The 26,118-nt window shown below is 52.0% G+C and overlaps 8 protein-coding genes across 8 annotated transcripts; 3 read left to right on the top strand and 5 right to left on the bottom strand.

Annotated features, from left to right (window-relative positions):
• Positions 1-9,459: 9,459 nt before the first annotated feature.
• On the bottom strand, positions 9,460-11,688 carry LAESUDRAFT_726652 (uncharacterized protein). The gene is given in 13 exon segments (XM_040909076.1): positions 9,460-9,646; positions 9,701-10,088; positions 10,143-10,177; positions 10,256-10,311; positions 10,364-10,379; positions 10,448-10,597; positions 10,695-10,696; positions 10,711-10,807; positions 10,866-10,970; positions 11,022-11,085; positions 11,197-11,357; positions 11,417-11,451; positions 11,504-11,688. The coding sequence occupies 12 exon segments, from the start codon at positions 11,545-11,547 to the stop codon at positions 9,873-9,875; spliced, it is 981 nt and encodes a 326-aa protein (XP_040763458.1). The 5' UTR covers positions 11,548-11,688; the 3' UTR covers positions 9,460-9,646; positions 9,701-9,872.
• A 16-nt stretch (positions 11,689-11,704) lies between these two features.
• On the bottom strand, positions 11,705-12,376 carry LAESUDRAFT_726651 (uncharacterized protein). Its single transcript, XM_040909075.1, has 2 exons — positions 12,304-12,376; positions 11,705-12,240 (listed from the first exon to the last, which is right to left on the bottom strand). Exon 2 carries the CDS (start codon positions 12,203-12,205, stop codon positions 11,960-11,962), a length of 246 nt encoding a protein of 81 aa, XP_040763457.1. The 5' UTR covers positions 12,206-12,240; positions 12,304-12,376; the 3' UTR covers positions 11,705-11,959.
• A 120-nt stretch (positions 12,377-12,496) lies between these two features.
• LAESUDRAFT_212053 (uncharacterized protein) lies at positions 12,497-13,220 on the top strand (the record flags this gene model as incomplete). Its single annotated transcript, XM_040901600.1, has 1 exon — positions 12,497-13,220. A coding segment is annotated over one exon (361 nt), but the record flags the coding sequence as incomplete, so codon positions are not given.
• A 1,897-nt stretch (positions 13,221-15,117) lies between these two features.
• On the bottom strand, positions 15,118-15,851 carry LAESUDRAFT_726649 (uncharacterized protein). Its single transcript, XM_040909074.1, has 2 exons — positions 15,345-15,851; positions 15,118-15,254 (listed from the first exon to the last, which is right to left on the bottom strand). Exon 1 carries the CDS (start codon positions 15,600-15,602, stop codon positions 15,381-15,383), a length of 222 nt encoding a protein of 73 aa, XP_040763455.1. The 5' UTR covers positions 15,603-15,851; the 3' UTR covers positions 15,118-15,254; positions 15,345-15,380.
• LAESUDRAFT_211915 (uncharacterized protein) lies at positions 15,805-17,640 on the bottom strand. The gene is made up of 9 exons (XM_040901599.1): positions 17,379-17,640; positions 17,149-17,293; positions 17,062-17,096; positions 16,870-17,002; positions 16,667-16,728; positions 16,512-16,616; positions 16,382-16,453; positions 16,096-16,215; positions 15,805-16,027 (listed from the first exon to the last, which is right to left on the bottom strand). Exons 2-9 carry the CDS (start codon positions 17,190-17,192, stop codon positions 16,008-16,010), a joined length of 591 nt encoding a protein of 196 aa, XP_040763454.1. The 5' UTR covers positions 17,193-17,293; positions 17,379-17,640; the 3' UTR covers positions 15,805-16,007.
• On the bottom strand, positions 17,608-17,807 carry LAESUDRAFT_726648 (uncharacterized protein; the record flags this gene model as incomplete). Its single annotated transcript, XM_040909073.1, has 1 exon — positions 17,608-17,807. A coding segment is annotated over one exon (200 nt), but the record flags the coding sequence as incomplete, so codon positions are not given.
• A 1,633-nt stretch (positions 17,808-19,440) lies between these two features.
• LAESUDRAFT_211854 (uncharacterized protein) lies at positions 19,441-20,339 on the top strand. Its single transcript, XM_040901598.1, has 2 exons — positions 19,441-19,467; positions 19,522-20,339. The coding sequence occupies exon 2, from the start codon at positions 19,734-19,736 to the stop codon at positions 20,241-20,243; it is 510 nt and encodes a 169-aa protein (XP_040763452.1). The 5' UTR covers positions 19,441-19,467; positions 19,522-19,733; the 3' UTR covers positions 20,244-20,339.
• A 1,703-nt stretch (positions 20,340-22,042) lies between these two features.
• LAESUDRAFT_655167 (DUF1212-domain-containing protein) lies at positions 22,043-24,778 on the top strand (the record flags this gene model as incomplete). The annotated part of the gene is made up of 7 exons (XM_040904537.1): positions 22,043-22,665; positions 22,740-23,148; positions 23,213-23,733; positions 23,789-23,894; positions 23,950-24,261; positions 24,314-24,478; positions 24,545-24,778. The coding sequence occupies 7 exons, from the start codon at positions 22,043-22,045 to the stop codon at positions 24,776-24,778; spliced, it is 2,370 nt and encodes a 789-aa protein (XP_040763451.1).
• Between the last annotated feature and the right edge of the window lie 1,340 nt (positions 24,779-26,118).

Genomic DNA, 26,118 nt, shown 5'->3' with positions numbered 1-26,118 from the left:
CAAGAAAAGACATTGGACCGCCCCCAATGTGATGAAGGCTTTCATAGTCGCCACCAATCTCAAAGACGTGCTAGTGGAGAAGGTGGCAATCTGTGTCAAGCAGGAATTGAAGACGCTTGGTTGAGATCGCGGAGTGGGAAATCGACTCATCAAGTGGGGAGAAAATGTGGTTCGTAACTCGCTGAGATCGGTAGGCACATTCCTTCAACTACTGTCTTCATGGCATCCGGAGAACCGACTTGCTGATATGTAACGCCGCGGTTGGGGATCGTCGCGAACTTGCCAGAGAGCCTGCGAGCAAGATGCGGTCATGGCGCCCTGACGGAACGTACACTCGTCATGGAAGCTACTCTGGTCCTGAGGCCTGAGGCCCGAAGTACATGAACCAGGCCTACTGCGCGTATACAGAAATACGGTGGTATGATCTTGAACCTGCCATGTACTCGCTGCCTATAGCGAACTGAAAGGCAGCTTTGGCAAAAGACAACAGCAGTAATCAGCACGGCTAGCAATAATTATCGCTATTCCGTGAGTCTCGACTTTCCATTAGTCAAAAGATCGACAGAACCTCTTCCATGGCCTTAAAGCAGCATCTCAGCTTCTCCTCAAAGCAACAGCATCCGCCGTCGGGACGGACATTGAAGCTCCACTTGTGTCGAAACTAGCCGACGCCAGTGCTTTACGCTGAGGAGCTCCTCTCTTGCGAGCGTAACCTTCAGCGGTTTCCCTGAGTTTCCTAGAACGGCCGCTGAGAACGTCATCTGCTAGCTATTGTGAAGCGAGATTATTGTGTGCTACCGGCACATCGCTAACAGTTCGATCTGTTCACGATGGTCGGCTTATTACGCAGTGTTGGGCCGCTGCGGCGAGGCTATTAATTCATTGTTTCAATCCAAATTTCGCTAATGATTTGGTTCACCTTTATGAACATCGAAGTACGAGAGCTAATCATGAGTGAACATCCCTTGAGACCTGAAAACTGGAAAGCGCTTGAAGTGGCATGTGCTCAGAAGGATGCCGCCGTCAGCGAAGTGACCGGGGTCGTCTGATGGCCGATGTAGAAAAACGACGACCGGGCACTCAATTGGTATTTTATAAATTCCGCACATCCTGTATGCTCCGCCCAGTCTCCGTTGCCAATACCCACCTGCTACGAATAATCTCTCTCGAAGGGTATCATTCGCTGCCCTTAATACGTCATCATTTACATGTGTCTTCACCGGAACCTCGCATAGAGACGGAAAATCTAATGTGCTTCAGAGTTCAGAGGTACGTCCACATGGTTGCGTAAAGAACATTCCTCCGGTCATTGTGCGGTGTGGCCGTCTGACAGTCCTGTCATATTCTCTCGTAACGAACTCATTGTTGACTCTTTCGAGGCTGCGCAGCACACGTACTGGACTGATTCTCACAGGAACTCTCACGCACGGAGTCATCTCACGGCACCATCTAGCTAGTCATTTACCGTTTACGCTGAACCCACCATCAAATATGGGAGAAGGCATGTGGTGCAACCTTTCCGAGGGCACGCTTCCAAAGCGTCAGCCGACACCGTCAGCAAACTTTAAAGTTTGTCGCATACTTACTAGATATCCCGTGTCATAGATACGCCGGACGTTCAATTCATCCTTCGGTTACGCGCCATCTGCCTGGGATCACTTACCGAGCGAATCAAGTTGACGACATCGACAATACATCTTAAGGGCCAAAGACAATTAATCGGTCGGCAAACTCGCAATCATCCCTGGCCAACCTGCATTCCAAGAGCTGGCAGGTGCACCGTGTGGATGTTCGTGCACGCTGACACGCTCTGCAACTCCGACTTGTATTGGCTGCAGTGTGTTCCAGTTCTAGAGCACCGTCGGCCTGCACCTGCTCATCCCCGATCGCGAGCGTGTCATACTACAGAAGCCGCATCAAATGACAACATGAGTCTCTCGCGCCCAAATCTCATGTCTGTCGTTCACCGCGTTTCTCTCATTTGAACTCCCGGTCCACTCAATTGTCGTCCTTTCAGGGCCGCACGCGCCGTCGTCGCTGCTATTCGCAGATCGCAGTGTCCGAGGTCACGCCTGATGCGTTCCCATGCCTCTCTGAACAACTCCGCACTCAGCCTATACCACCAATGTTGGCTGCGTTATCGCGAAGCCGCCCGCTGTGATCCGACGCCTCTATCGATTGTTGTCCACGCGACTACGAGGTAGAGCGAGCATGCTGATGCTAGCGTTCATGACCTCAGCGCTCTGTGAACGAAACGATGGTGATATGAACAGGCCTGGCATCAGAAAGGAGCGGCGATGCACTGGTGCGCACGCACGTAATCGATCTGCACTCTAATTGATCTACTTCATAATCTGCCTCCCCGCAATCACGCAGAGATCAGACAACTTACCGCCCTTCGTCCACGAGGAACGTTACGCACCGGCATCCCAATAATCCCTCTGCATGAATTCGTCCTCGTTGCCACACGTCCTCGCAACCTGCGCCAAGCCTGACGCAAACTCTCACCTCATGCATCTCTATTCAATCCGCTTCGGCGCCCGTCCCGTGACTTCCCTCTGCCCATCTGAACAAGTTGACTGCCCGTTACGCTAACTGGACCCGGCGGTCTAGGTCCTCGCAGTGACCAGCCAGCCAGTCGGAGCCTGCGACTGCATGCGGGGATTCTATTTCTATGAAATTCGAACGGGTTCGAGGCATTCAAGCAGCGACGTTAGTGTGAATGCCGACTCCCTGCACTAGGCGCTGCGTGGTCACGGGTGAACCTCTCTTCGAGGTCGGCGTCTGCTACCTGTCTTTGTTCTGAAAGGCCGTGATGCCCTACAAGGTCCGTTTGCTATGCCGACAGGGTCGTAGGTCGTTGATTGTAGACATCAGATCTCGGAGAGCTTCCACCTTCTCATTGAACGAGTGTTCTAACTATCTGCAAGTAGACCGCAAACAGAATACATACCGAAATAATGTCAACACTTCCATGTCTACAACCCTTGCGCATCAATAGTACGATACTCGCGTGTCGAATGCCTTACTATATGCGATCGATCGCTCTCTCCCTGAGCATTGCATCGGACCAACTTTGCAATGTATCTGGCGGCCGCGGTCTACGCCAGCAATTCCAAACTCGCACGCACCAGTCTCCGTCTCTAAGCGACGCGGTATCCAATGGCCACAGCACCGTATTCATTATTATCAGCATTTATGACCACCCCTTCACCGGCGGGAAAAATTCGGCAGCGGCATTACTTGGACTCCATCGTCGACAATGCTCACTCTCAATGACCTTCCGACTGGTGCCGCGTATTTTCTTGCGTGGAGATAGAGCTGTTGTACTGCGCGACGCAACATTCGATTCTTCTTGAGATTAATCGGTCTTCCATTGCTTGATAACGTCCACCAAACGCCACACCAGTCTTACCACGCTGTGTTCGCAAAGTGAGAGAGACGTTACGGTATCAGCATTCCGCAGGCGTCGTCACGCGGGTATCCGGCTGATGCATTGCGCCATCCAGGTCCGGTAATCTATACGCGCATGTTTAAGCAGTCGACTTTAATTTTCAACTCTGTCAAGGTAGCTAGTGAGGATCATGTGGAACCCAAGGGCGCGAACTGCTCATGATCACACATTCCGCCTTTCGTTCTCCTGGGCAATTTTGGAGCGTCAGCATCATCTGATCGGAGGGACTGTTCATGATAAAGTCTATGGCCTTGGTTCGGACATAGTCATGCTACTCGTCTTCTCCGGTGCATAATCATGGCGCCAGCATCGGGAATGAATGCAAGGCAGCTACACTGCTGGACATTCGCGTCTGAGCCTCATACTGCGAGGCACAAATGAAGGAGGCCTGTCATTCGCTCTTGGAGCTCATCGAGCATCTGGAGGTAGCCGCAATATTCATCGATGGAGCAGCTCTCAGTCTTGACGATTGGCGCGGCGAAACGAAACCTTGCTGGGGAACATTCTGCTCAACTTTGCCTCAGCACGGGGATGCTCGCCCCAACAGTGCTCTTCAACTATGTATCGTAGCATGAGAAACTGGCTCACAGCCTACGGAGCTGTTGCACAATATGAATCCACCGTCTATGTGTCGTGCGATTTACCAATTTGAGCGCTTCTCTCAGGGAACGGAGCACAAGACATGCCGTCGCAGGCATGCTGAAATGTAATGACGGACACAAGCGGCACGGGTAGTTGAGACAAAAAGATATTACACGAGATCTACAGTGAGAGTGTATCTGCTAAGATTGGTTGTGAAGACCTGCGACGAAGTTCGAAATGCGTAACGGCCATATCGTACGGAGCAAAGAGGGACAAAATGCACAGGAAATTCTGAATGGAAGATCTGCAAGATGCAGCCGGATGAGACGGAGCGTACGAAGGTCGACGTGCCACTTACAGACTTGAACCGCAAGCAAACCATTCTCTCCGCTTACTCGTCATCCTCCCAATCTGACAGCATCTCTTCTTCGACATCGTCCATTCTCTCTTCCTCCTTCACGTCTTGTTGAGCATCGCCGGCAATAGCAACGTTGCGCGCCATGCTTCGCGGTTCGGCAACAATTTCATCATGTCCAACAGATTCTTGCGGATGAGAGCGATCGCTCGCCGGGGCTTGTTCGGTGCTGCTGAGGGCGTTTAACTCGAATGACATGTTTTCGACGTCGTCTTGTGTCCGGACTCCGCGCCGTGACCGGACGAAAGAGGGTGTTTGGGATTGTTCTCTGCGTGTGGACTGCGCCGCGGCTCGGATGTTGAGGAGGACACGAGAGATCAGGATGGGAGCGAGTCTATAACATCATCAGTGTGGCATTGGTAGAGAAAATGTAAGAGGATTGCTTCACGAGAATTCCAAATATCCGACGACAACTACAGCAGTCTGCCATATGCATCGTCATGTGCGGCAGCGTGATTAACATCTTGCAGAAGATATGGCGTGTGCGGAAAGAGCATGCACTTACGGAGTTCACGAATGTCAACACCGTCAATAGTAAGTTCAATAGTAGTAGTGCTCTGAGTATTATGCTTCAGACATTTTTAAATTGTTTCCCATTCCACTCCTCACGTCAGTTGGATTGTGCCTGTGAAAATGGTGGACACAAATGCTATTTGAGCTCAGAAATCTGTGAGCACTGTCCCATAGCCATACCGTCTCTCAGCAGTAGCGCTGCAAGCGACAGAGTTCGCGTAGACAGGAGGTCAGCCATGGCTGGTCTATGTTCAACGTATAGCTTGCGCCAGAGAATTGCGAGCGTCATGATGGCGGCGGCTGCAGAAAAGATGTTATCGGCTATGTCCACTACAGCGGGATTGTCAAAAAGTGTAAAGGAAAGCATTGTTGAGTTCGAACTCACATCTATTGAATAACAAATTAGCAAGTACGGGTTTACTGGCGATACTGGTTTACACACTTTGTAGCGACATCTTGCGCTGAAGTTGAAGTATACGACTCGTTGCATATGGCTGTCCTATTCAATATGACCACATAATATGATGCTTGGACAAATTCTTCTCGCCCATTCGTCGTCAGTCAATCAAGAATATGTCCTAACCAGAGGAAGCGTACCAATGTAGACATTTAAGATCACGACGAGGACCGTTATCAATGCGAGGAGTACGACAGGTCGTCGGTCGCCACCTGTCACAGCGTATACTCGTAACATCGTAACCACTTCGCTACATTTTGAGCTGCGATGATTTGTCATGAAGCATGCGAGCCTACCCGCTGAGATGACCGCAATCAGTTCGAAAACCACATTGTTCGCCATGAAGTTTGCCATACAACTATAAGATAATAACAGTCAGACACGGGTAAATATCGCAACAGGAAACAAATCACCTCTACAATATCAATAAGTCGAGGATGTATCAAATTGAGGTGGGTATTAAACAGCGTACCGTTACTGTATCAATGTTCATGACGGACCAGACGGAAATGCTAGCATAGGCGAATGCGAGCATCCGATTGGCAAAGAACAACCATGCAGAGAACGATCGTTCGCCCCAGAACAGCTGAACTTCCTGGCCGAATGTAATGACGTTTTCAAAGAATATGAGTGCTGTCGGAATGGAAATCGTCAATGACCAGTCAATAATAAGCGTGAAACGTCCGACTGGCCTGCACCGGCGATAAGCACATAATCTTGTGTGAACCTGATAACACATCATTCAATGCAGTACAGTTCCAACCGTGTGAAGAGACGCACCCTCCTTCCAATAGAGTGGTTGCTTCAGATGCTGTGATAGACATGTGTAGCTGGAGAGATTGGACTATGGGCTATGAACTGGCTAACAGTCGGCCTGTTTATAAGCCCATATTCCATCATGATGTACTGCTACATCACCCGTATACCGATATATGTCCTGTTCGTCTATACATAAATTCGTCGACGCAGGTAGTGGCTCAGAAGGAATGACGTTATCATCCATACGTGAACAGAAGCAGCAACTGAACGAGATATGCAGTTCGGAATGAAGGAATCCCGCATCTCATATGAGGGATCGCGAAAAGAACTTATCAATTTCTTGACCTGTTGCTGGCTACCGTGATGATTATACACTCACCGCCCGCCCGATTCACGGACTTTGAGAGAACGTTCCTAGAGATATCCAACTGAAGCGGCGATCTGACCGCACATACAAGCTTGCGCAAGAGCGCGTGCAGGTGCATACACTCTCATATTCTGGTTAGCGTGCAAGTCGGTAATACAGAGGCCGAAATCACTGCTGCTATGTGCGGACTAATTTGTGCGTTCGGATTCCGGAAGTGCATGATGAATGCGCCGTGGTGTGCCGCAGCGCAGTCTCGATGATTGATTTGGCATGCAGCGGAGCTGCCGAGGCAGATGAGATGCGGGCGAGGCATAGAAGAGGCGCTGCGGCGGTGATCACGGGCAGGGTGTATGAAGGCAACCGAGATCGGGAGAAAGGTGCGCGGCCGGACGGCGCACTGAGAGCTTAATGGGCATCTAAAGTTTTGTTGGTGTGGCGCTCTTTTTTAATCACAATATTTATAGACCCCCGAAGGCGGTCTCGAAGATGTGTAAATACAGTTGTGTGAGCGAAGGACTACCCGCAGGTAGGGGCGGAGGTTGACCCGCCGTTAGACTGAGTCGATGTATGCGGCGGGGTGGGTGTATGCGCCTGCTTAGTGAGTGCTTCGACCGCTTTGAGGATAGCTTGTCGACGGGTAGGAGAAAGGCCTTGCAGTGCACCTGATAGTTGAGTCTGACCAGGAGGACTCGGAGGAGTTGGAGGAGTAGTGCCGCTGCCAGAGAGACCCGGCCTCTCGAGTCCGTCGTCATCCAGCAAGAGTTCGTCGTCGGTTTCTTCATCACTTGCACGACGGCGGGCTCTGTCAGCGTTGTCCGCCTTGCGCCGGTCGTTTTCAGCTGCGATCACTTCGGCGGATGCTCCGTACCAGGCGGCAGGATTAAAACCGATGCCGCGGCCGCCCCCAGTTCCACCTTGAGTACTAGCTTGTCCAGTATTCCCAAGGTTATCCGTGGATTTTCCAACAGCGGCAGGTGAGCAGCTCCGCACTCAGCCTTTGCTACCAATTTTGGCCGCCGGGTTATCGTGAAACTGCCCACCCGTTATCCGACACCTGTATCGATTGTTGTCCACGTGACTTCAAGGGTAGAGCGAGCATGCTGATGCTAGCGTTCAACGTCCAAACGTTCATGACCTATAATGCAACGCTCTGTGAATGACACGTTTGTGGTATGAACAGTTGTGGCAGGAGAAAGCAGCGGCGCTGCACTGGTGCGCACGCACGTAATCGATCTGCACTCTAATTGATCTGCTTCATAATCTGCCTCCCCGCAATCACGCAGAGATCAGACAACTCACCGCCCTTCGTCCACGAGGAACACTACGCACCGACGTCCCAATAATCCACCTGCGTGGATTCGTCCTCGTTGCCACACGTCCTCGCAATCTGAGCTAAGCCCGACGCAAACTCTCACCTCATGCATCTCTCTTCGGCGCCCATCCCGTGAGTTCCCTCTTTCCATTTGAACGAGTTGACTGCCCGTTTCACAGTGACCAGCCGGCTACTTGGAGCTTGCGACTGCGCGAGGGGATTCTATGAAGTTCGGACGAGTTCGAGGCTTTCAAGCAGCGACGTTAATGTGAGCGCCGACTTCCTGCACTAGGCGCTGCGTGGCCATGGGTGGACCTCTCTTCGACGTCGGCCTCCGGTTTCGATGTTTGTTGTGAAGAACCGTGATGCTGTACAACGTCCGTTTGATACGCCGACAGGGTCATGGGTCATTAATGATAGACATCAGACCTTGGAGAGCTTTCACCTTCTGACTGAACGAATCGTAGTGTTCTAACCACTTGCAAATAGAGCGCGAACAGAATACATACCGAAATAATGTCAACACTTCCATGTCTACAACCCTTGCGCATCAATACGACGCTTGCGTGGCATTTGCACACTCGAATACACAGTTTCTGTCTGTAAGCGACGCGATATCTAATGGCCATAGCACCGTACTCATTATTATCAGCATTTATGGGTACCCTTCACCGGCGGGTTTAACTCGATAGCGGCATACTTGGATTCCATCGTCGACAATGCTCACTCTGAGTGACCTTCCGACAGTGGTGTCACGTATTTTCTTGCGAGGAGATAGAGCTATTGTTCTGCGCGACGCAACATTCGATTCTTCTTGAGATTAATCGGTCTTCCATTGCTTGATCACGTCCACGCCATGCAGTCTTAGCACATTGTGTTCGCAGAGTGGGGGAGACGTTACAGCATTAGCATTCGGTATGCGTCGTAACATAGTGAGTATTCAAGTGATTGATTTCGCCATCCAGGTCAGTAATCTATACACGCATGTTTAAGCGGTCGGCTTTATTCTCAATTCTGTCAAGGTAGCTAACAATCGTGCAGACCCGTGGATGCGAACTACTCAGACACGCCGCCTCACGTCCTTTGAGCGATTTTGAAACACCAGCATCATCTAATGGGAGGGACCGTTCATGATAAAGTCTATAGGCTTGGTTCGGAAATGGTCATGCCTCTCCTCTCTTCCGATGCACAATGGCGCCAGCATTGGAGATGAATGCAAGGCTACTTTGCTGAACATTCGCGCCTTAGGCTCATATCGTGAGGTGCAAGTGAAGAAGGCCTGCAATTCGCTCTCAGAGCTCGTCGAGCGTCCGGAGGTGGCCGCAATATTCGTAGATGGAGCAGCTCTCAGTCTTGACCAATGAATGACCGGTGCAGCGCAATGAAACCTCGGTGGGGAACAGTCTGCTCAACCTGGCCTTAGCGCGGGGAACCCCCCCCCCCCCCCAAACAGTGCTCTTCAGCTACGTATTGCAGCGGGAGATAAATGGCTCGTAGCATACGGAGCCGTTGCACCATAGAGACACGATCCGCGTGTCGTGCGATTTACTGCTTTGAGTGGTTCTCTCAGGGAAGCGAGGCGTAGGCACGTGGTACCAGGCACGCAGGAAAGTGATGATAGATATCATGGAGAGGAGCAGTGAAAGAAGAAACATATTAGACGAGCCTATCTATAATGCAATTGTATCTGCTGAGGTTGGCTGTGAAGCCCTGCGACGAAACTTGAAACGCCAATGGCCATATTGTGCGGAGCCGAGACGAAAAGAACGCAACAAATTATAGAAGGTCTGCGAGATGCAGCCGGATGAGACGGGGAGTACGAAGGTCGACGTGCCACTCACAAACTTGAATCGCAAGCAAATTCTCTCCCCTTACACATCATCCTCCCAATCCGACAGCACCTCTTCCTCGATTTCGTTTATCCCCTCTTCCTCGTTCACATCCTGTTGAGCATCGCCGGCAGTAACAACGTCGTTCACCGTGCTCCGCGATACAGCAACAATGTCATCACGGTCAATAGACTCTTGCGGGTGAGAGCGATCGCCCTGCGGGGCTTGTTCGGTGCTGTTGAGGACGTTTAATTCGAACGACATGTTTTCGACGTCGTCTTGTGTTTGGACTCCACGCCGCGACCGGACGAAAGAGGGTGTTTGGAATTGTTCTCCGCGCGTGGACTGCGCTGCGGCTCGGATGTTGAGGAGGACACGAGAGATCAGAATGGGAACGAGTCTGTATAATTGTCAGCGTGTCATTGGTAGAGAGAATGTAAGAGGGTTGCTTCACGAGTATTCCAAATATGCGATGATATATGTAGCATCCTGCCATATGCATAGTCATGTGCAGCAGAGTGATTAGCATTTTGCAGAAGATATGGAGTGGGCGGAAAGAGCACGCACTTACGGAGTTCACGAATGTCAATACGGTCAATAGCAAGTTCAGTAGTAGTAGTACTCTAAATGATATGCTTCAGACGTTGTCAAATTGTTTGAGATTCCACTCCTCACGTCAGTTGGATTGTGCCTATGAAAATGGTGGACGCAAATGCGATGTGAGCTCAGAAATCCATAGTCATTGTCCGATAGCCATACCGTCTCTGAGTAGCTGCGCTGCAAGCGACGGATTCCTTGTAGACAGGAGATCAGCGATCACTGGTCTATGGTCAACATATAGCTTGCGCCACAAGATTGCGAGCGTCATGATGGCAGCGACTGCAGCAAAGGCACTACTGGCTATTTCCACTGCAGCGGGATTGTCAAAAAAGTGTGCAGGAAAGCATTCTTGAGTTCGACCTCACATCTATTGAATAACAAATTAGCAAGTACAGATTCATTGGCGATACTGGTTGACAAACCTTGTAACGACATCTTTTTCTGAACTTGAAGCGTAGGACTGGCTGCATATGGCTGTCCTATTCAATATGACCACGGAATATGATATTTGGGCGAATTCTGCTCATCGATTCGTCGTCAGTCAATCAAGAATATGTCCTGACCAGAGGAGGCGTACCAGTGTAGGCATCAAAGACCACGTTGAGGACCGTCATCAATGCGACGAGCATAACAGGTCGTCGGTCGCCACCTGTCACGGCGTATACTCGTAACATTGTAACCACTTCGCTACAGTGTGAGCTGTGATAATTTGTCATGAAGCATGCCAGCTTACCCTGTGAGATTACCGCAAGGAGATCAAAAACCACATTGCTCGCCATAAAGTTTGCCATACAACTACAACATTATAACAGTCAGATACGGATAAACGTAGCGACAGGGAACAAATCACCTCTACAATATCAATGAATTAAAGATATACCAATTTGAGGTGATATTAAACAGCATACCGCTACTGTATAGATGTTCATGACGGACCAAACAGAAATGCTAGCATAGACCAGTGCGAGCATCCGATTGGCAAAGAACAACCATGCGGAGAATGATCGTTCACCCCAGAACAGCTGGACTTCCTGGCCAAATGTTATGGCATGGTCGAAGAGTATGAGCGCTGTTCGAATGAAAATGGTCAGCGATCAAACAGTAATAAAGGGCAAATGCCCGACTGGCCTGCGCCGGCAATGATGGCATAGTTTTCTGGAAAGCTGATGAAACATCGTTCAATGCAGTATGTCTCAACTATCTGAAGAGGCGCACATTTCTTCCAATATAGCGGTTGCTTCAGATGTGGTGATAGACATGTCTAGGTAGAGAGATTGGACTGTGAAGTATGAAGCGGTTCACAGTCGGCCTGTTTATAAGCCCGTATTGCATCATGATGTACTGTTACATCACCCGGTAACTGATATATGGCAAAATCTATTTGTCTACACATAAAATCGACAACGCAGATAGTGGCTCAGAACGAATGACGAGATCATGCATACCTGAATAGATGCGGCAACTGATCAAAATATGCAGTTCGGAATGAAGGAATCCCGCGTCTCACATGAGGGATCGCGAAAAAGAGACCAGATTCTTGATCTGTTGCTGGCTGCCGTGGCGACTACACCTCACAACCCGCCCGTTTCGTCCCTAGAGATATCCACTTGAAGCGACGATCTGACTGCACAATGTATAGGCTTGCACAAGAGCGTGCGGGTGCATACACTCTCATCGTCTAGTTAGTGCGCAGATCGGTAATATAGAGGCCGAGATCGTTGCTGCAGCTGCGTATGGAGTAATGACTATGTTGTGCAGTTCGGAAGTGCATGATGAATGCGCCATGATGTGCCGCAGCGCAGTTTCCGTGATGGATTGGGCATTCGGACGAGCTGCCGATGCAAATGAGATGCGGACGAGATTGCGCTGCATAGAAGAGAGTCGCAGCATCGGACGCACAGAGTAGGACGTGTGCATGAAGGGAAACGAGATCGGAGCGAGGTGCGGGATGGCTTAGGAGAGGGTAAAATACAAACGAGTGAGTCATCGCGCGGCTGGAAAACGAGGGGACGAACAGCTGGGCACCCAAACAACCAGCTACTGGTCCACCATGCTGAGTAGAAACCTGTGTAGAAACCTGTGTGTTTGCAAGATCGGCCAAGGGACCAGCAAAGCGGCGAAGAGGGCAAGTGCCCATAGACAAGCGCCGAGACGGAAGACGGGCCGGTATGCGCGCTGTGAGAGGCGCTCACATCCGCTCGTAATTACAATGTACACCTCATTACACGCCTGGCTCCTTCGTTTCTACGGCGTCGGCGTCCTCACGCTCACGAACCTCTTCATCTGGCATTGCCCAACGAAATCTGTGCTCCTCCCCTTCTTCCAGAACCACATCGGCGAGAATGCCCACCTTGACGTGAGAGTCGGAACGGGCTACTCTCCCGTGCACTCTGTGCCTCAGCTCGCAAAGACCAAGAACATCGCCTTACTTGACCTGAACCGAATACGCTGGAGCTTGCCGAGTCTCGCCTGCATGCGGCGGGGTGAAAGGGGTCGATCGATAAGGTGCAGCAGAGCGTGTTCGACCCTCTCCCCGAGTCCTTGCACTCCAAGTTCGACTCCATCTTGATGTTCTATGTGCTACCTTGCCTCCCGGGTGCCTTCCCGGTGAAGGCGAGCCAAGTATTTGCCCAGCTGTCGAGGAGACTGGCACCGGTGGCGTGCTGTATGGCTCCACGGTGTTAGGACGGAACGCGGACCACAACATACGGGGCAGGATCCTTGTGCGGCTGTACAACGACCTTGTTTGAAAATGTAGATGATAGCTTCGAGGATCTGAAGAAAGCACTGAGAGGCCAGTTTGAGGAGGTGTAGGTGGAGCAGGTCGGGGTTGGCGCGCTCTTTGTAGCGCGGAAACCTATCCGACCGTGAACGTGTGCTATGAGGGGCTGAGATCCAGGTAAGTCAGCCGATTCTTCTGCGTGTGCACGAGCTCATCCAGCGCGATGCCCAAGCATTCACAGAGGGAGGATACAGAGATGGCATTGCGATGATGACCGAGACAAAGCATGAAACTGACGACACGACACGACTGATGTATTCTCATTGACCCCGAGTCTCGTTTGACCTCATTGACCTTTACTGTACTGGAAGTCCTTCACCAAACGGCACTTTTGGTGCTCTCAGAGTCAACCTTCGAGATATCTGACCGTTCACGTCGATCGGGCGATGGAGGTTCTGATCGCGAACTTCAGGTTAGCTGCTCTTCCCTTTTCATAGTATGCACGGTTACTTGCCACGATAGACCTCAGGACGAGCGTATGTACACTGATGCGTACTCCACTTAGCGTACCACTGGTTCCCCCTCAGTTAAGTCGCGTTCAGATCAAGGACATATTGCGGTCAGATCATCCAGTCGAACCTCGGACTACAGCACACCGGCACCGATGGATGTCTGAGAGCATACCCTGCGGTATGGTTGAGGCTAAAGGTGCTCGGAGTTACAGTGATCCCTTCGTGTGTAAAGCTCCGCGGGTCAGCGTACACCCTTTATCCTTGCAGTTACGTTCATTCTGACGTTCGTATAGGCATCTAGATGCAGATGAGAGGCGTTGAGTAAAACCTACCCAGCCAATCCCCTCTGCGGAGTCGTGCTGGTCGATCAGGAAGTCCTAGTGTCAGGGTCCTCTGCACATCTCACCCTTGGACGTGACAGGAAAGTGGTCCTTGGCGATAAACGTTGATGAGGACGTCCGCATGCTGAACACGGTTGGACAAGTATGCTCTGCACGATATTAAGCTTCCCCGTGGCATTTGAATTGCGCCCTGTACTCACCCCGTTACAATGCATGGAACCCTGACTGTAAAGGGCCTGGACTGCAGGCTATGCTCGTTGTTGATCTGTGGCTAGCCTGCTATGTATTGTATGAACATCGCGACGAACTCAATCTCATGCCCGGGCATCTGCGCTTCCTAATTCTCGCTCGTTTTCATTTTGTTGGGCGACAGAAGCTCGTGCATAGCTATCTGTGATCACCACGGGCTGATCTTTCCAGGTTGGTGTCAATTACTTCACCGTCTGGCCACGGATGACCTCGACGTCACGTTTGCAGCGAGAGGACGGCTCATGAACTGCCCCGCACGATGCGCGTGCACTTGAGTCCCGCTCGTACTGTGTCGCTAGGGCGGCAGGACATATCATGCTCTAAGACGGCAGTACGATGGACATCGACGGCTCTGCCCGATCTGAGGCTCGACTCGGAACTTGAGCATCGGTGCCCATTCCACGCGGTCATCATGCAAGACGGCGCCAGAGAAACAATCGCCAGGCATCAGGATCTGACTGCCTCGTATACTGTCTGGAGCTGCTGTCCGTGTTCGATCTCACCTCACTTGATCGCACTTCTGATGCCTGCATGGCCTCGCTTCCTTGGTATGTCTGGTTGCTTTCGACATCGCGGTGGAGACCAGCACCATAGGCGAACTGCGCAAGGAGCTCAACCCGATGAATCCATGCATCTCACCATTGTATGTTGATGATCCGATTATGTAGCCATCATTACAATGCCCCAGTCTTGGTAAAATTTGCATGATCACGAAGAGCTAATGACCTTCGTTATATGTGGTCTGTCATGCGGTTTCTTCGATATTCAGGACATGCAGTCGGTATTCTATGCTGGTAAACTTCGAGACGTCCTGTGTACGCCACTGACCCACAATCGACTGAATTGCGTGATGATGCCGTGAAGATAGCACTTCGCGTCGCGTCTCCGTAACGATAGGTATCCCACTCTGCCCTCAGCACGAAGTTATAGGCACCACTTTCGGTCCATCCGTGCGGGTGTCACCGACTTGAAGCAAGAGAAACAGAAGACTGCACATGTCATAGCAGGCATGCTAGGAAATAACGAAAGATACAATCAACACGGACGGTAGAACTAGAAGGACATTATACAATCTATAGTGCAATAAATACGCGTGAAGCCAGGTATACAGCCCCGTGATGAGGCTTGGACCATCAACAGCTCTATCACGCACAACACAAAGGGGAATGTGCGGAGAAAATTTCCAACGTAGCTTGTGAGATGCAGCGTACGAAAGCTGACGTGCCACTCACAAATAGCAAGCATAGCTCGAATACCCACTCTCTCCCTCACACATCGTTCTCCCAATCCGACACCATCTCTTCCTCGACATCATCCACCCCCTCTTCCTCGTTCACGTCCTGTTGAGCATCGCCAGCAGTAGCAACGTTGCTCACCGTGCTTCGCGGTACAGCAACAATTTCATCATGTTCGATCGACTCTTGCAGATGAGAGCGATCGCCCTGCGGGGCTTGTTCGGTGCTGTTGAGGACGTTTAATTCGAACGACATGTTTTCGACGTCATCTTGTGTTTGGACTCCACGCCGCGACCGGACGAAAGAGGGTGTTTGGGATTGTTCTCCGCGCGTGGACTGCGCTGTGGCTCGGATGTTGAGGAGGACACGAGAGCTCAGAATGGGAGTGAGTCTGTACAATTGTCAGTGTGTCATTGGTTGAGAAAATGTAAGAGGTTGTTTCACGAGAATTGCAAATATTCGATGACCTCTTCAGCAGTCTGCGATATGCATATCATGTGTGGCAGAGTGATTAGTATCTTGCAGAAGATGCGGCGTGAGCAGAAAGAACAAGCATTTACGGGGTTCACGAAATCCAACACGGTCTGTAATAAGTTGAGTAGTAGTAGTGCTCTAAAACATATGCTTCAGACGTTGCAAAATTCTTTCCGATTCCATTCCTCACGTCAGTTGGATTGTGCCTATGAAAATGGTGGACGCAAATGCGATGTGAGCTCAGAAGTCCATAGGCAATTTCCGATAGCCATACCATCTCTGAGTAGCTGCGCTGCAAGCGACGGATTCCTCGTAGACAGGAGATCAGCGATGGCTGGTCTGTGGTCAACGTATAGCTTGCGCCAGAGAATTGCGAGCGTCATGATGGCGGCGGCTGAAGCAAAGACATCATTGGCTATGCCCACTGCAGCGGGATTGTCAAAAATGTGGAGGAAAGCATTCTTGAGTTCAAACTCACACCTACGGCGAAACAGATTAGCAAGTACGGATTTATTGGCAATATTGGTTTACACACTTCAAAGCGACATCCTGCGCTGAACTTGAAGTGAGAGACTGGATGCATACGGCTGTCCTATTCAATATGACCACAGAATATGCTGCTTGGGCGAATCCTTCTCATCAATTCGTTGTCAGTCAATCAAGAATATGTCCTGACCAGAGGAAGCATACTATTGTAGGTGTTCACGACCACGTTGAGCACCGCCATCAATGCGAGGAGCATCACAGGTCGTCGGTCGCCACCTGTCACGGCGTATAATCGTAACATTGTAACCACTTTGCTACATTTTGAGTTGTGGTTATTCGTCATGAAGCATGCAGCCTACCCTGTGAGGTTACCGCAATGAGTTCGAAAACCACATTGGTCGCCACGATGTTTCCCATACAACTGTGAGATAATAACAGTCAGACACGAATCAATATAGCAACGGGGACTAAATCACCTCTACAATGTCAATAAATCGAAGATGTATCAAATGGAGATGGTTAGCAACAGCGTACCGTGACTGTATAAAAGTTCATGACCAACCAGACAGAAATGCTAGCATAGAGCAGTGCAACCATCCGATTGGCAAAGAACAACCATGCAGAGAATGATTGTTCACCCCAGAACAGCTGGACTTCCTGGCCAAATGTTATGACATAGTCGAAGAATATGAGCGCTGTTTGAATGAAAATCGTCAGTGATCAATCAGAAATAAGGGAGAAATGCACGACTGGCCTGCTCCGGCGATAGTAGCACAGTTGATTGTGAAGCTGATAATACATCATTAAATGCAGTATGTCTTAACTACGTGAAGAGACACACTTTTCTTCCAGAAGGGTGATTGCTTCAGATGCTGCGGTAGACATGTCTAGGTGGAGAGGTTGGACTGTTAAGTATGAAGCGGTTCGCAATCGGCCTGTTTTTAAGCCCGTATTACATCATGATGTACTGTTGCATCACCCGGTAACTGATATACGGCAAAATCAATTTGTCTACACATATAATCGACAACGCAGATAGTGGCTCAGAATGAATGACGCGATCATGCATACCTGAATAGATGCGGCAACTGAATAGAATATGCAGTTCGGAATGAAGGAATGCCGCGTCTCACATGAGGGATCGCGAAAAGAAACCAAATTCTTGATCTGTTGCTGGCTGCCGTGACGACTACACCCTCACAGCCCATAACGTCGCTAGAGATATCCACTTGAAGCGACGATCTGACCGCACAATGTTTTGGCTTGCACAAGAGCGTGCGGGTGCATACACTCTCATCGTCTAGTTAGTGCGCAGATCGGTAATATAGAGGCCGAGATCGTTACTGCCGCTGCATACGGAGTAATGACTATGCTGTGCAGTTCGGAAGTGCATGACGAGTGCGCCATGATGTGCCGCAGCGCAGTTTCCGTGATGGATTTGGCATTCGGACGAGCTGCCAAGGCAGATGAGACGCGGGCGAGATTGCGCTGCGTAGAAGATAAGCTGAGGCAGTGACGCGCAGGGTAAAAACGTGTGTATGAAGGGAAATGAGACCGGAGAGAGGTGCGAGACAGTGGCTCAGTGAGATGGGTTGGCACCTGAGAGCGGTGAGAGGGGTATAGAGGGGCGAATCAGCGTGCGGCTCGGAAACGGGGGACGAACAGCTAGGCGTCCACACAACCAGCTACTGAATCAGCTACCATGCTGCGTAAAAACTTGTGCGCTTGGACAATGGGCCACAAAGCGGCGAAGAGAGGCAAGCGCCCATGATAGACACCGGGTCCACCGGGACAGAAGGCGGGCCGGTATGCGCGCTCACATTGTACACTGTGAGAGGCGCCCAGGTGTAGGCTTGCGATATAGGGGGCTACGATTGTTGTTGTTAGTGCCAAGTCTGAGACAATAGGCTGCAGGTGCGTACCAATGAGACGCAGGGATATGCAGTGTGCACGAAAACATGAGTCCTCCGCGCCACGCAATTAATTGCGCTCGTCCGCAGGCCGGTCCGAGTCTAGAACGAGGCGAAGTGAGACAAAGAACAAGAGGATGAAGGCTTGAGCCTCACAATCAGAGTCAAAAATTTACGCCTCGTTCGGAAGAGAGACGGCAGTCGACGGATTGAATGCATTGGTGATTTCTCCACGAAGACTGGAGAACGAGATTTCTAAATGAGAGTCAAAATACGAGCAAATGAGCTCTCATAGAGACGCACTGCGCACACGTGTGATTGAAATGCCAGCTGTGAAAAGAGCTTCAACACTCCCAGATCTTATATGTAGAATATTGCCACCTCACTTACAAGCTTGACTAGGCACGGATCGCAAGCGGTTGTCTTATATTTGGAGGTTTGACGTTCAATATTTCAATCCACCCAAGGTTCAACGTTTTTAACATTCAATTCGACCGATTGAAAGGTGTGAGGATGCCACCGACGACGCGCCGCCTCCTGTTTCTGCATTAGTCTTCCTTTTCGGTCATGTGGCCCCGATATGGCACGCCACGCCTTCCTTTCCTGGCGCTCTACGCTCGTTCGTTTCGTCATCGCTCGACTCCAGCCGTCACGTTGGTTCTATGTAGGGCTTCCCTGTCACTTGCAGGTATATAAAGCGATCTCTGGCCTTGAATAGAGCAATTCTCCCACTCCCCGCCTCCCCCCTGCTCCGAATTGGAGTCGTTCTTTCTTCCTTGCGGATGCTGAGCTTGCCATCGGACATCTCCCATGACTCTTAGCTCGCCGTATCAGTATATGCCTCATTATCAATGTCGCAAACGCGTGGGGCGCCGTTTCTCTGGAGAAGCCATCCATCACTGGCTGCATCGAGGCATCTGATCTGTCTAGGTGATTCGAGGGCGTCGGCGGACATCGACGCGCTCCAAAGGTGAGATAAAACATTACTTTAGACAAATGGGCGAGCTATGAACAGAACGGAAGACTTCGGGGTATCAAATACGATGCGAGCACGGGTGGTGCAGCTGCGGGCCATGTGGAGTGTGAAATTGAGCTGTCAGGGGGATTATCGAGGGTGCAGCGAATTGTCAAGAATCGCCTCGTGGATGATTTTTCCCGCAGTAAGTGACCTATTAGCAGATCCTAGAGGGTCCGGCTGGTGCGGCAAGTTCACCGAGCGCAATGTGTTCGCGATTTGCATGAGAACGATGGTAAGGTTCAATACACTCGATTGAATTGCAGTGTTCACGGGAGGCGTGGCACAGATTCCGGACGTGGAACGGGGCCGCTGGAGCGCGAAGTCGATGGATGCATTGAGAAGACTTAAGATGGTGCATCCCTTCGGAGAAGCGATGGCGACGGGGAGCACGTGTAACGAGGCGGGGGTATGCCGTATGAATAGAAGAGCGAAGATGCACTCACAGGAGATAACGCCGGATCTTCATAGGCGGGCTGCACAGGAGCGTGGGGTGCCGTCATGCGTTTAATTGACAGCGCGTGCGTTGAGCAGGCCATCGCGGGTGACGAAGAGCGCTATGACCACCGGAGACCAGGGCGGGAGACATTGGCGCAGCGGGGCAACGTGGCCGCCAAGACGCACGACGACGATAACAAGAGCGCAGCAACGGGTCGGCAGTCGGGCAGACGACGAACGCGCCCCAAAAGCCATAGACGAGGGTTCGCGGCCAAAATGGGTTGGCGATCGAGAGAATGTGGCGCGGGCCGGGACAGCCGATTGGCCCTTGACGTCAGGCGGCATAAAATTGGTGTGGGTTCTGCTCCACTCTCGACGGTCGGCGGGTCGGCAAGCGTGCTTTTTGGGACACCGATGGATGCTGCATTAATGTCACCGAAATGGCAAGCTTTCAACAATTGCGCGTCTTGTCACCCACGAGAATCGGATTCCAGCTCTTTGCCCGCTCCCGGCAGCCTCGTTAACGACCACAAGGACGACCGAACGGTCGCGGCTTCGTTTGCTGTTTCTTAGCTTGAACTCTTTCTGCTTCGCTTCATCCGCCTTCGACTTCCATCTCTGCGCGTCTGTCGCGTCGCTCCTTGGAACGCGTCGCGACTGCCACCGTGGCCATCTACCACCGACCACCAATCTCGTGTCTAGACCGCCCGCTCTTTATATCGTCAGTCCAGACCGTCCTATTTCTTGCTCACTCACTCACTCTCCCACCTTTCGTTTCTTCCACTCCCTGCACATGTACATTACTATCCTATGTCCCCCTCGCTCAATCATGGACAACGCCAGCCAGAGGGAATCCTTCTCCCAAGCAGCCCTCCCTCCACCGCCACCCTTATGGACCACAGCAGTTCTCCGAGTACCTCTTCTCCGCTTCCAATAGATCATCACGACGGTCGACCGCCGGGCGGGACGCGCAGATCCGGCACGAAGACTCCTCGCAAGGTTCAGTGGCAGGTTGCAGAAGCCGACGAGTCACCAACAACTCCGAGTTCGGCGGCCCACGCACTTGACGAACAAGGACTTGACGTGAGTCGTGTTCACTTGTTCGTTTTTCTTGTTCTGGGCTGGTTTAGGGTGCGTGCGTGCGTGCGGGACGGCATGGACGCTTGGATGGCTGTAGCGTCTCCTGAGCGTTTGCGAGAGATTTGCGAGAGGCACACGCGGTCGCTTTCATCTCGTACACTTTGTCGCGCTCAGCGGGGGCATTCCCGCCAGCGATATCGCGGGCTGGCAATGAGGCTGAAACGCAGCTCTCGTCTCGGACGCGCGGAGGCAATTGTCTGCGTGTTGGACGTTTCACTCGTTATCGCGGATGCGATTTCGCATCTGATACGAACCGATCAGGCGTGGTTGTGTCTGGCAGACTGCACGACAGGGAACGTCTACAGACGTTGGCGAGACCGGAAACGGCCGGATGAATCCTTGTTGTGACTCGTCGGAGCGACGCTCACCTGCCGACGCGATGGACGATGCGACGTTGAGCATGGCCATCTCATTACGACAAGGCAAGCCGCCATCGGTAGCGTTCAGGCTGGGCGAGTCGCATGAGGTGTCGCAGCTCCTGCGCGGCTGGCAGAGCTACATCAACAATGTGCACTTGCTGCCTCGTCGATGCCAGACACGTTCGGATCGACTGTGTGACACCGCATGGTCTTATCGTCATGCGATCTTGCGCTCCGCTACTTCGCGATGTTGGGCACGTTGCTGGAAGTAGTTAAATCTGCTCTCTGAGCTTGTATTCTGCGCATCGACGGATCGCATGGCGATAGTACCTCATCGCATGCCTGCGAAGGCGCAGTTAGCGTTTTAACGTTGCGGCGTTACGCCCAAGACGCCGAGATAAGCCTGCGGCGTTACGTGTTGACGGCAGAATCAACGTGCTACTGTCCGATTGTTGCGATGTCCATCTGTTTCCGCAGCACGAAAATTGCAGCCAACGTTGCATCCTCGTGCATTGTGTTGTGATGCTTCTTTCACACTATCTTCACTTCCATTCTCTCGTACAGAATATGTCGTTGATCATTCCTTTATAGCCATCAGCCTTTGAGACGCTCACGGATGCGCTAGAGCGGCATCAATCGGTATCACCGGGCAGCCTTCCACGGCTACACACGGTGCTGACGCGCGACTCGACGTCGACAGAGTCGTCGACGCCCGCGGAATACGCGGCACCGACACACGATGTGCCCGGTGAGGCATTCATCGATCCGAGTGAGACGGCAGGCCTGCCAGGCGCAGGGACGGAGCGGCATTCGGTGCAGCAGGCCCAGCAGGTGATCAATGCACACCGGCGCGGCGTACTCGGACACATGCACATGCCACACTTTGGTCGCACGTCGGAGGAGGATGGTGCGAGTAGCAGCTTGATCGTGCACCGGACGGGTACCAGGACTCGTAAGCGCGAGAATCGGAAGAAGAAGTGGCGCTTCCCGTTTGGCGGCCACCACTCGGCGACCGACTCGGATGTGGAGAAGGACGCGCAGAAGCCGCTATCGCCGGCGGGCCCGCCGCGTGGAGCTGGAGTGCTCTCGGCTCTCCTTTCACTGTACGATGCGAGCGATGCACAGTCGGGAACAGTCGGCACGCTCTCAGCACGGTCATCATTTGACGAGTCGCGACCGTCATCGTTCTTTGCGGGGTCGCGGACAACGACGCGGGAGAGTGAGTTCGGGCGTAAGTCTAGGTCGCCATCACGAGAGCGTGGACGTAGCACACCGCGATGGGCGGGTTCGGCGAACGGATCATCGGTGTCGCTCGCGACCCTGTCCAACGTCCGTCTGCCGAGGCCGTGGGGCGATTCACGGCCACCACAAGCGCGCAATGGTGCGGGAGTGTTTGGCCCGCTCATTGCGAGCACCGGTAATATCTCGGGCGTCGCTGCGCCTGCGAACAGTACGCTTGCGCCGAGCATCAAGCGGCCGGGTTATCATCTCTCACGGTAAGTTCATTTGTCTTTCGGTGGGCCCCTTCATTTTCGATCATCTGCTCATGCACCATGTGGCCACTGTAAAGATACTCGCTGGACGCGAATTTGCCTTCCGCGGAGACGACGAATGCATCTGAAGCGAACGAGCTCGAACACATTCTCCGCCGGCCGCGCAGTGCGCACTTCGAGTCGCCGACGACCTCGATCGACACGGTGCCCGAACACCCGTCGCACTTGCGGACGTCGTCGTTCCCGATGAAATCTTATGAGAATGAGGGCTCGCCTCAGTCGGTCAGGTCGAGGACGAATTGGACGGAAGTGTTGAAGGAACTGCCGAAGAGGACGTGGAGTCGCGCGAATACGCCGAGCACGCCTGGGTCGCCGACGACGAGCGAGGAGGAGTGGCTTATGAGAGAAAAGGAAAAGATACGTGCGAAGGATAAGGCGGATAAGCAGCGGCGCGAACGGCGGAAGCGGAAAAAGGCTGAGATCTACGTGTGTATTCACGCAGCGTTTGTCGATGTGTTGATACGCTGACATCCTGGCTACGTTACTGCAGATCACACGGCACGTTGCGGAGATCGTGCAGCGCCAGGAGTTTATTCTGAAGCTGGCGCGCGCGATGATGATGTTTGGCGGGCCGACACACAGGCTGCAGGCGCAGATCCAGGCAACCGGAAAGGTGCTCGACATCCCGTTGAGCTGCATGTACCTCCCCGACGTGATGCTCATCTCGTTTGACGACTCGGCGACGAGCACGAGCAACATCAAGTTCATCCGTCAGGGGAGCGCGCTCGACATCGGCAAGCTGCAGGACGCGTATGCGCTGTATTGGAAGGTGATCCACGACGAGATCTCGGTCAAGGACGCGTCGGTCGCGCTGGATGATCTGATGCGGAAGCCGCAGCTGTACAAGTTTTGGCAGCTGGTATTGATCGGAGGCTTCTGCTCGGCATTCATTTGTAGTGTCAGTTTCAACGGGTCGTTCATTGACTCGTTGATCTCGTTCCCGCTCGGATGCCTCCTGATCGTCATACAGCTTCTTGTTGCGAAGAATGAGCTGTACTCCAACGTCTTTGAGTATGTCTGTTTTATTCTGTTTGTTTTAACAAGCGATTGCTAAATACTCCTGTAGGATTACCGTCACTCTACTATTCAGCTTCATCGCCGCTGCTCTCGCTGACAGCCACATCTTCTGCTATACTGCTATCGGTGCTGCGTCCATCGTGCTAATCCTCCCCGTACGTAACCTCAGTTCCATTCGCCTTTGCGTGCTAATCTGTCTGCCGTCTGTAGGGTTTTATCATCCTCTGCGGTAGTCTGGAGCTGTCGTCACGCAATCTCGTCTCTGGCGCTGTCCGGGTGTGCTTCTCCATCATCTACTCTCTCTTCCTTGGATTTGGTCTCTCAATTGGCGCAACGATCTACTCAAAGATGACACATCATACGCTCGCGGGTTCGGATGACTTAACGTGTAATCAGAGTCATCCTGCAGGTGGGCCATGGTACCAGATTACGCCATCCGAGTGGTGGGCGTTTTTGACAGTACCAATGTACTCGTTATTCTTGAGCCTTCGGAATCAGGCGCCTTACAATCGCAAAGAAACGGTATGACTGCTTGTTTGCTCGCGTTTTTGCGCTAATTTTGGCTGCCACACAGTACATTCTCGTGGCGATCTCATGCGTTGGTTGGGTGTGTAATCATTTCACCGGCACGAAGTTTCCCAACCAGAATGATATTCCTGCTGCCGTGGGCGGCATGGCGGTCGGCTTCCTCGCGAACTTGTATGGCAAGTTCTTCAATGGGAACGCGTTTGTCGTCATGGTGAGGATCCATTATACTCCCTTCGACAACATCGGTTGGTCTGACACGCGGATGCGCTTCTTCTAGATTACGGGTATTCTCTTCCAGCTGCCTTCTGGGCTCGCCAACGGCGGGTTGTTCTCGTTTGTCACTGCGGAGACGAGCGGCTCGTCATCTGAAACATCGTACTTGTCCGGTTTCGACACCGCACTGCAGCTTGTTTCCGTATCAATCGGTCTTACTGTCGGTCTTGGCATCTCCCTCGTCATCGTGCATCCCGTCCAATCGCGCCGCAGAGCGGGCGGTGTGTTCTCTCTCTGATCAGGTGCTTCTTCATCGCACCTCACCTCATATGCTCTCGCATCACTATCATCCGCCCCTTCTCGACAAGTTCTCCCCTCGTTTAGTCTCCGTTATCCTTCCATCACCTAGATTGCATCGCCTGCAGTGCCTGCTTATCTGCTCAGCCCCGGCGCGCTCGCCATGGATACCTCCGCGTCCTCACTGAGTACCATACTCAGCATACGCACCTACATCACATATACCACAGTAACTGACATCTCCCCTGCATTTTCTCTTCACAGTTGATAGAGGTTCTCGCGTTCTTGGACATACGGTTGCTCGTCTGCCACTGCATTTGTTAGATATAGATGATCGAACTGACATTCCTTACTGGTAGCTACTCATCACGATTTACTTACATATATGCTTGCGCCGTCTCTTTGCCGTCGGTTCGTTACTGGTACTGTAAAAACAGCAATGACTCCTCTGCGGGCTGGTTACGTCGTCATCTTGATCATGTTGTTTGCGCGCGGTGTTTCAGAGTTGGTTGTATTATTTTAGACGATAGATAGGTGGCGGCCGCTCCCTGATCAAGTATAGATGCTTATTCTCCCGCTAGTTTGGCCTGTCGTTGCGCTTATATGCAAGATCGTGCGAGAACGTTGCAAAGCTGGTCTCTAAGTCAGGCCATAGAGTGGCACAAGAATGTTCCCGCCACTCCGCCTCAGATTCAGTCGACTTTAGCGATTCAATGTCCGGTTCCGCACTTTTCTTCAAGAGCATGCGGCTTGCTGGGCAAGGTCACTCACAGTTAGCTTGTCTGCGTGTTACGGTCCTGTTATCTGGCTCACCGGCAGGAGACCTCACTGATACACTATCACGGTCGAAAAATGTTCTGATGACATCCAGTCATGACTTAGGCGTGAAAAGGGTGTCGAGCAGTCGCTGCGCACCCTAACGCCCCCGAGAGATGCGACCACGGGGATGTCGAACGAAATGTCTGGAACGATCCTCGCAGATCCGGTCGCCTCATCTGCACAGCTCGTCAGGACACTGCTATGGGTATCGCTGTCGTAGTGCTTCGTGGGTGGTTGGGCGGCTTCTTGATGTATGCGCTTCTCTGTTGACACTCGTGCACGGTGTAGCCAGAGTATACGAATAGGCAAGCGAGCACTGATCGACGGTGATACATTGTGAAGCTGGGGCACTCCGACAGCATAGCGGTAGTTCGGCTTAGGCGATGCGTGCACTTCGGCAGTAAGGTCCTTCACGAGCCTCCCGTAGTGATTCTTCGTCAACTGGTTCCTTGTAATCCGAGCGGGTCTTATAGGACTTCAACTTCGAGCTGGAATGGATGTAATAGCGCACTTTCTTTGCTA

The sequence above is a fragment of the Laetiporus sulphureus genome (genome assembly GCF_001632365.1).
Source record: "Laetiporus sulphureus 93-53 unplaced genomic scaffold LAESUscaffold_24, whole genome shotgun sequence".
NCBI classification, from domain to species: domain Eukaryota; kingdom Fungi; phylum Basidiomycota; class Agaricomycetes; order Polyporales; family Laetiporaceae; genus Laetiporus; species Laetiporus sulphureus.
The sequence above is the reverse complement of the archived record's forward strand: the minus strand, read 5'-3'. Positions and strand labels throughout refer to the sequence as shown.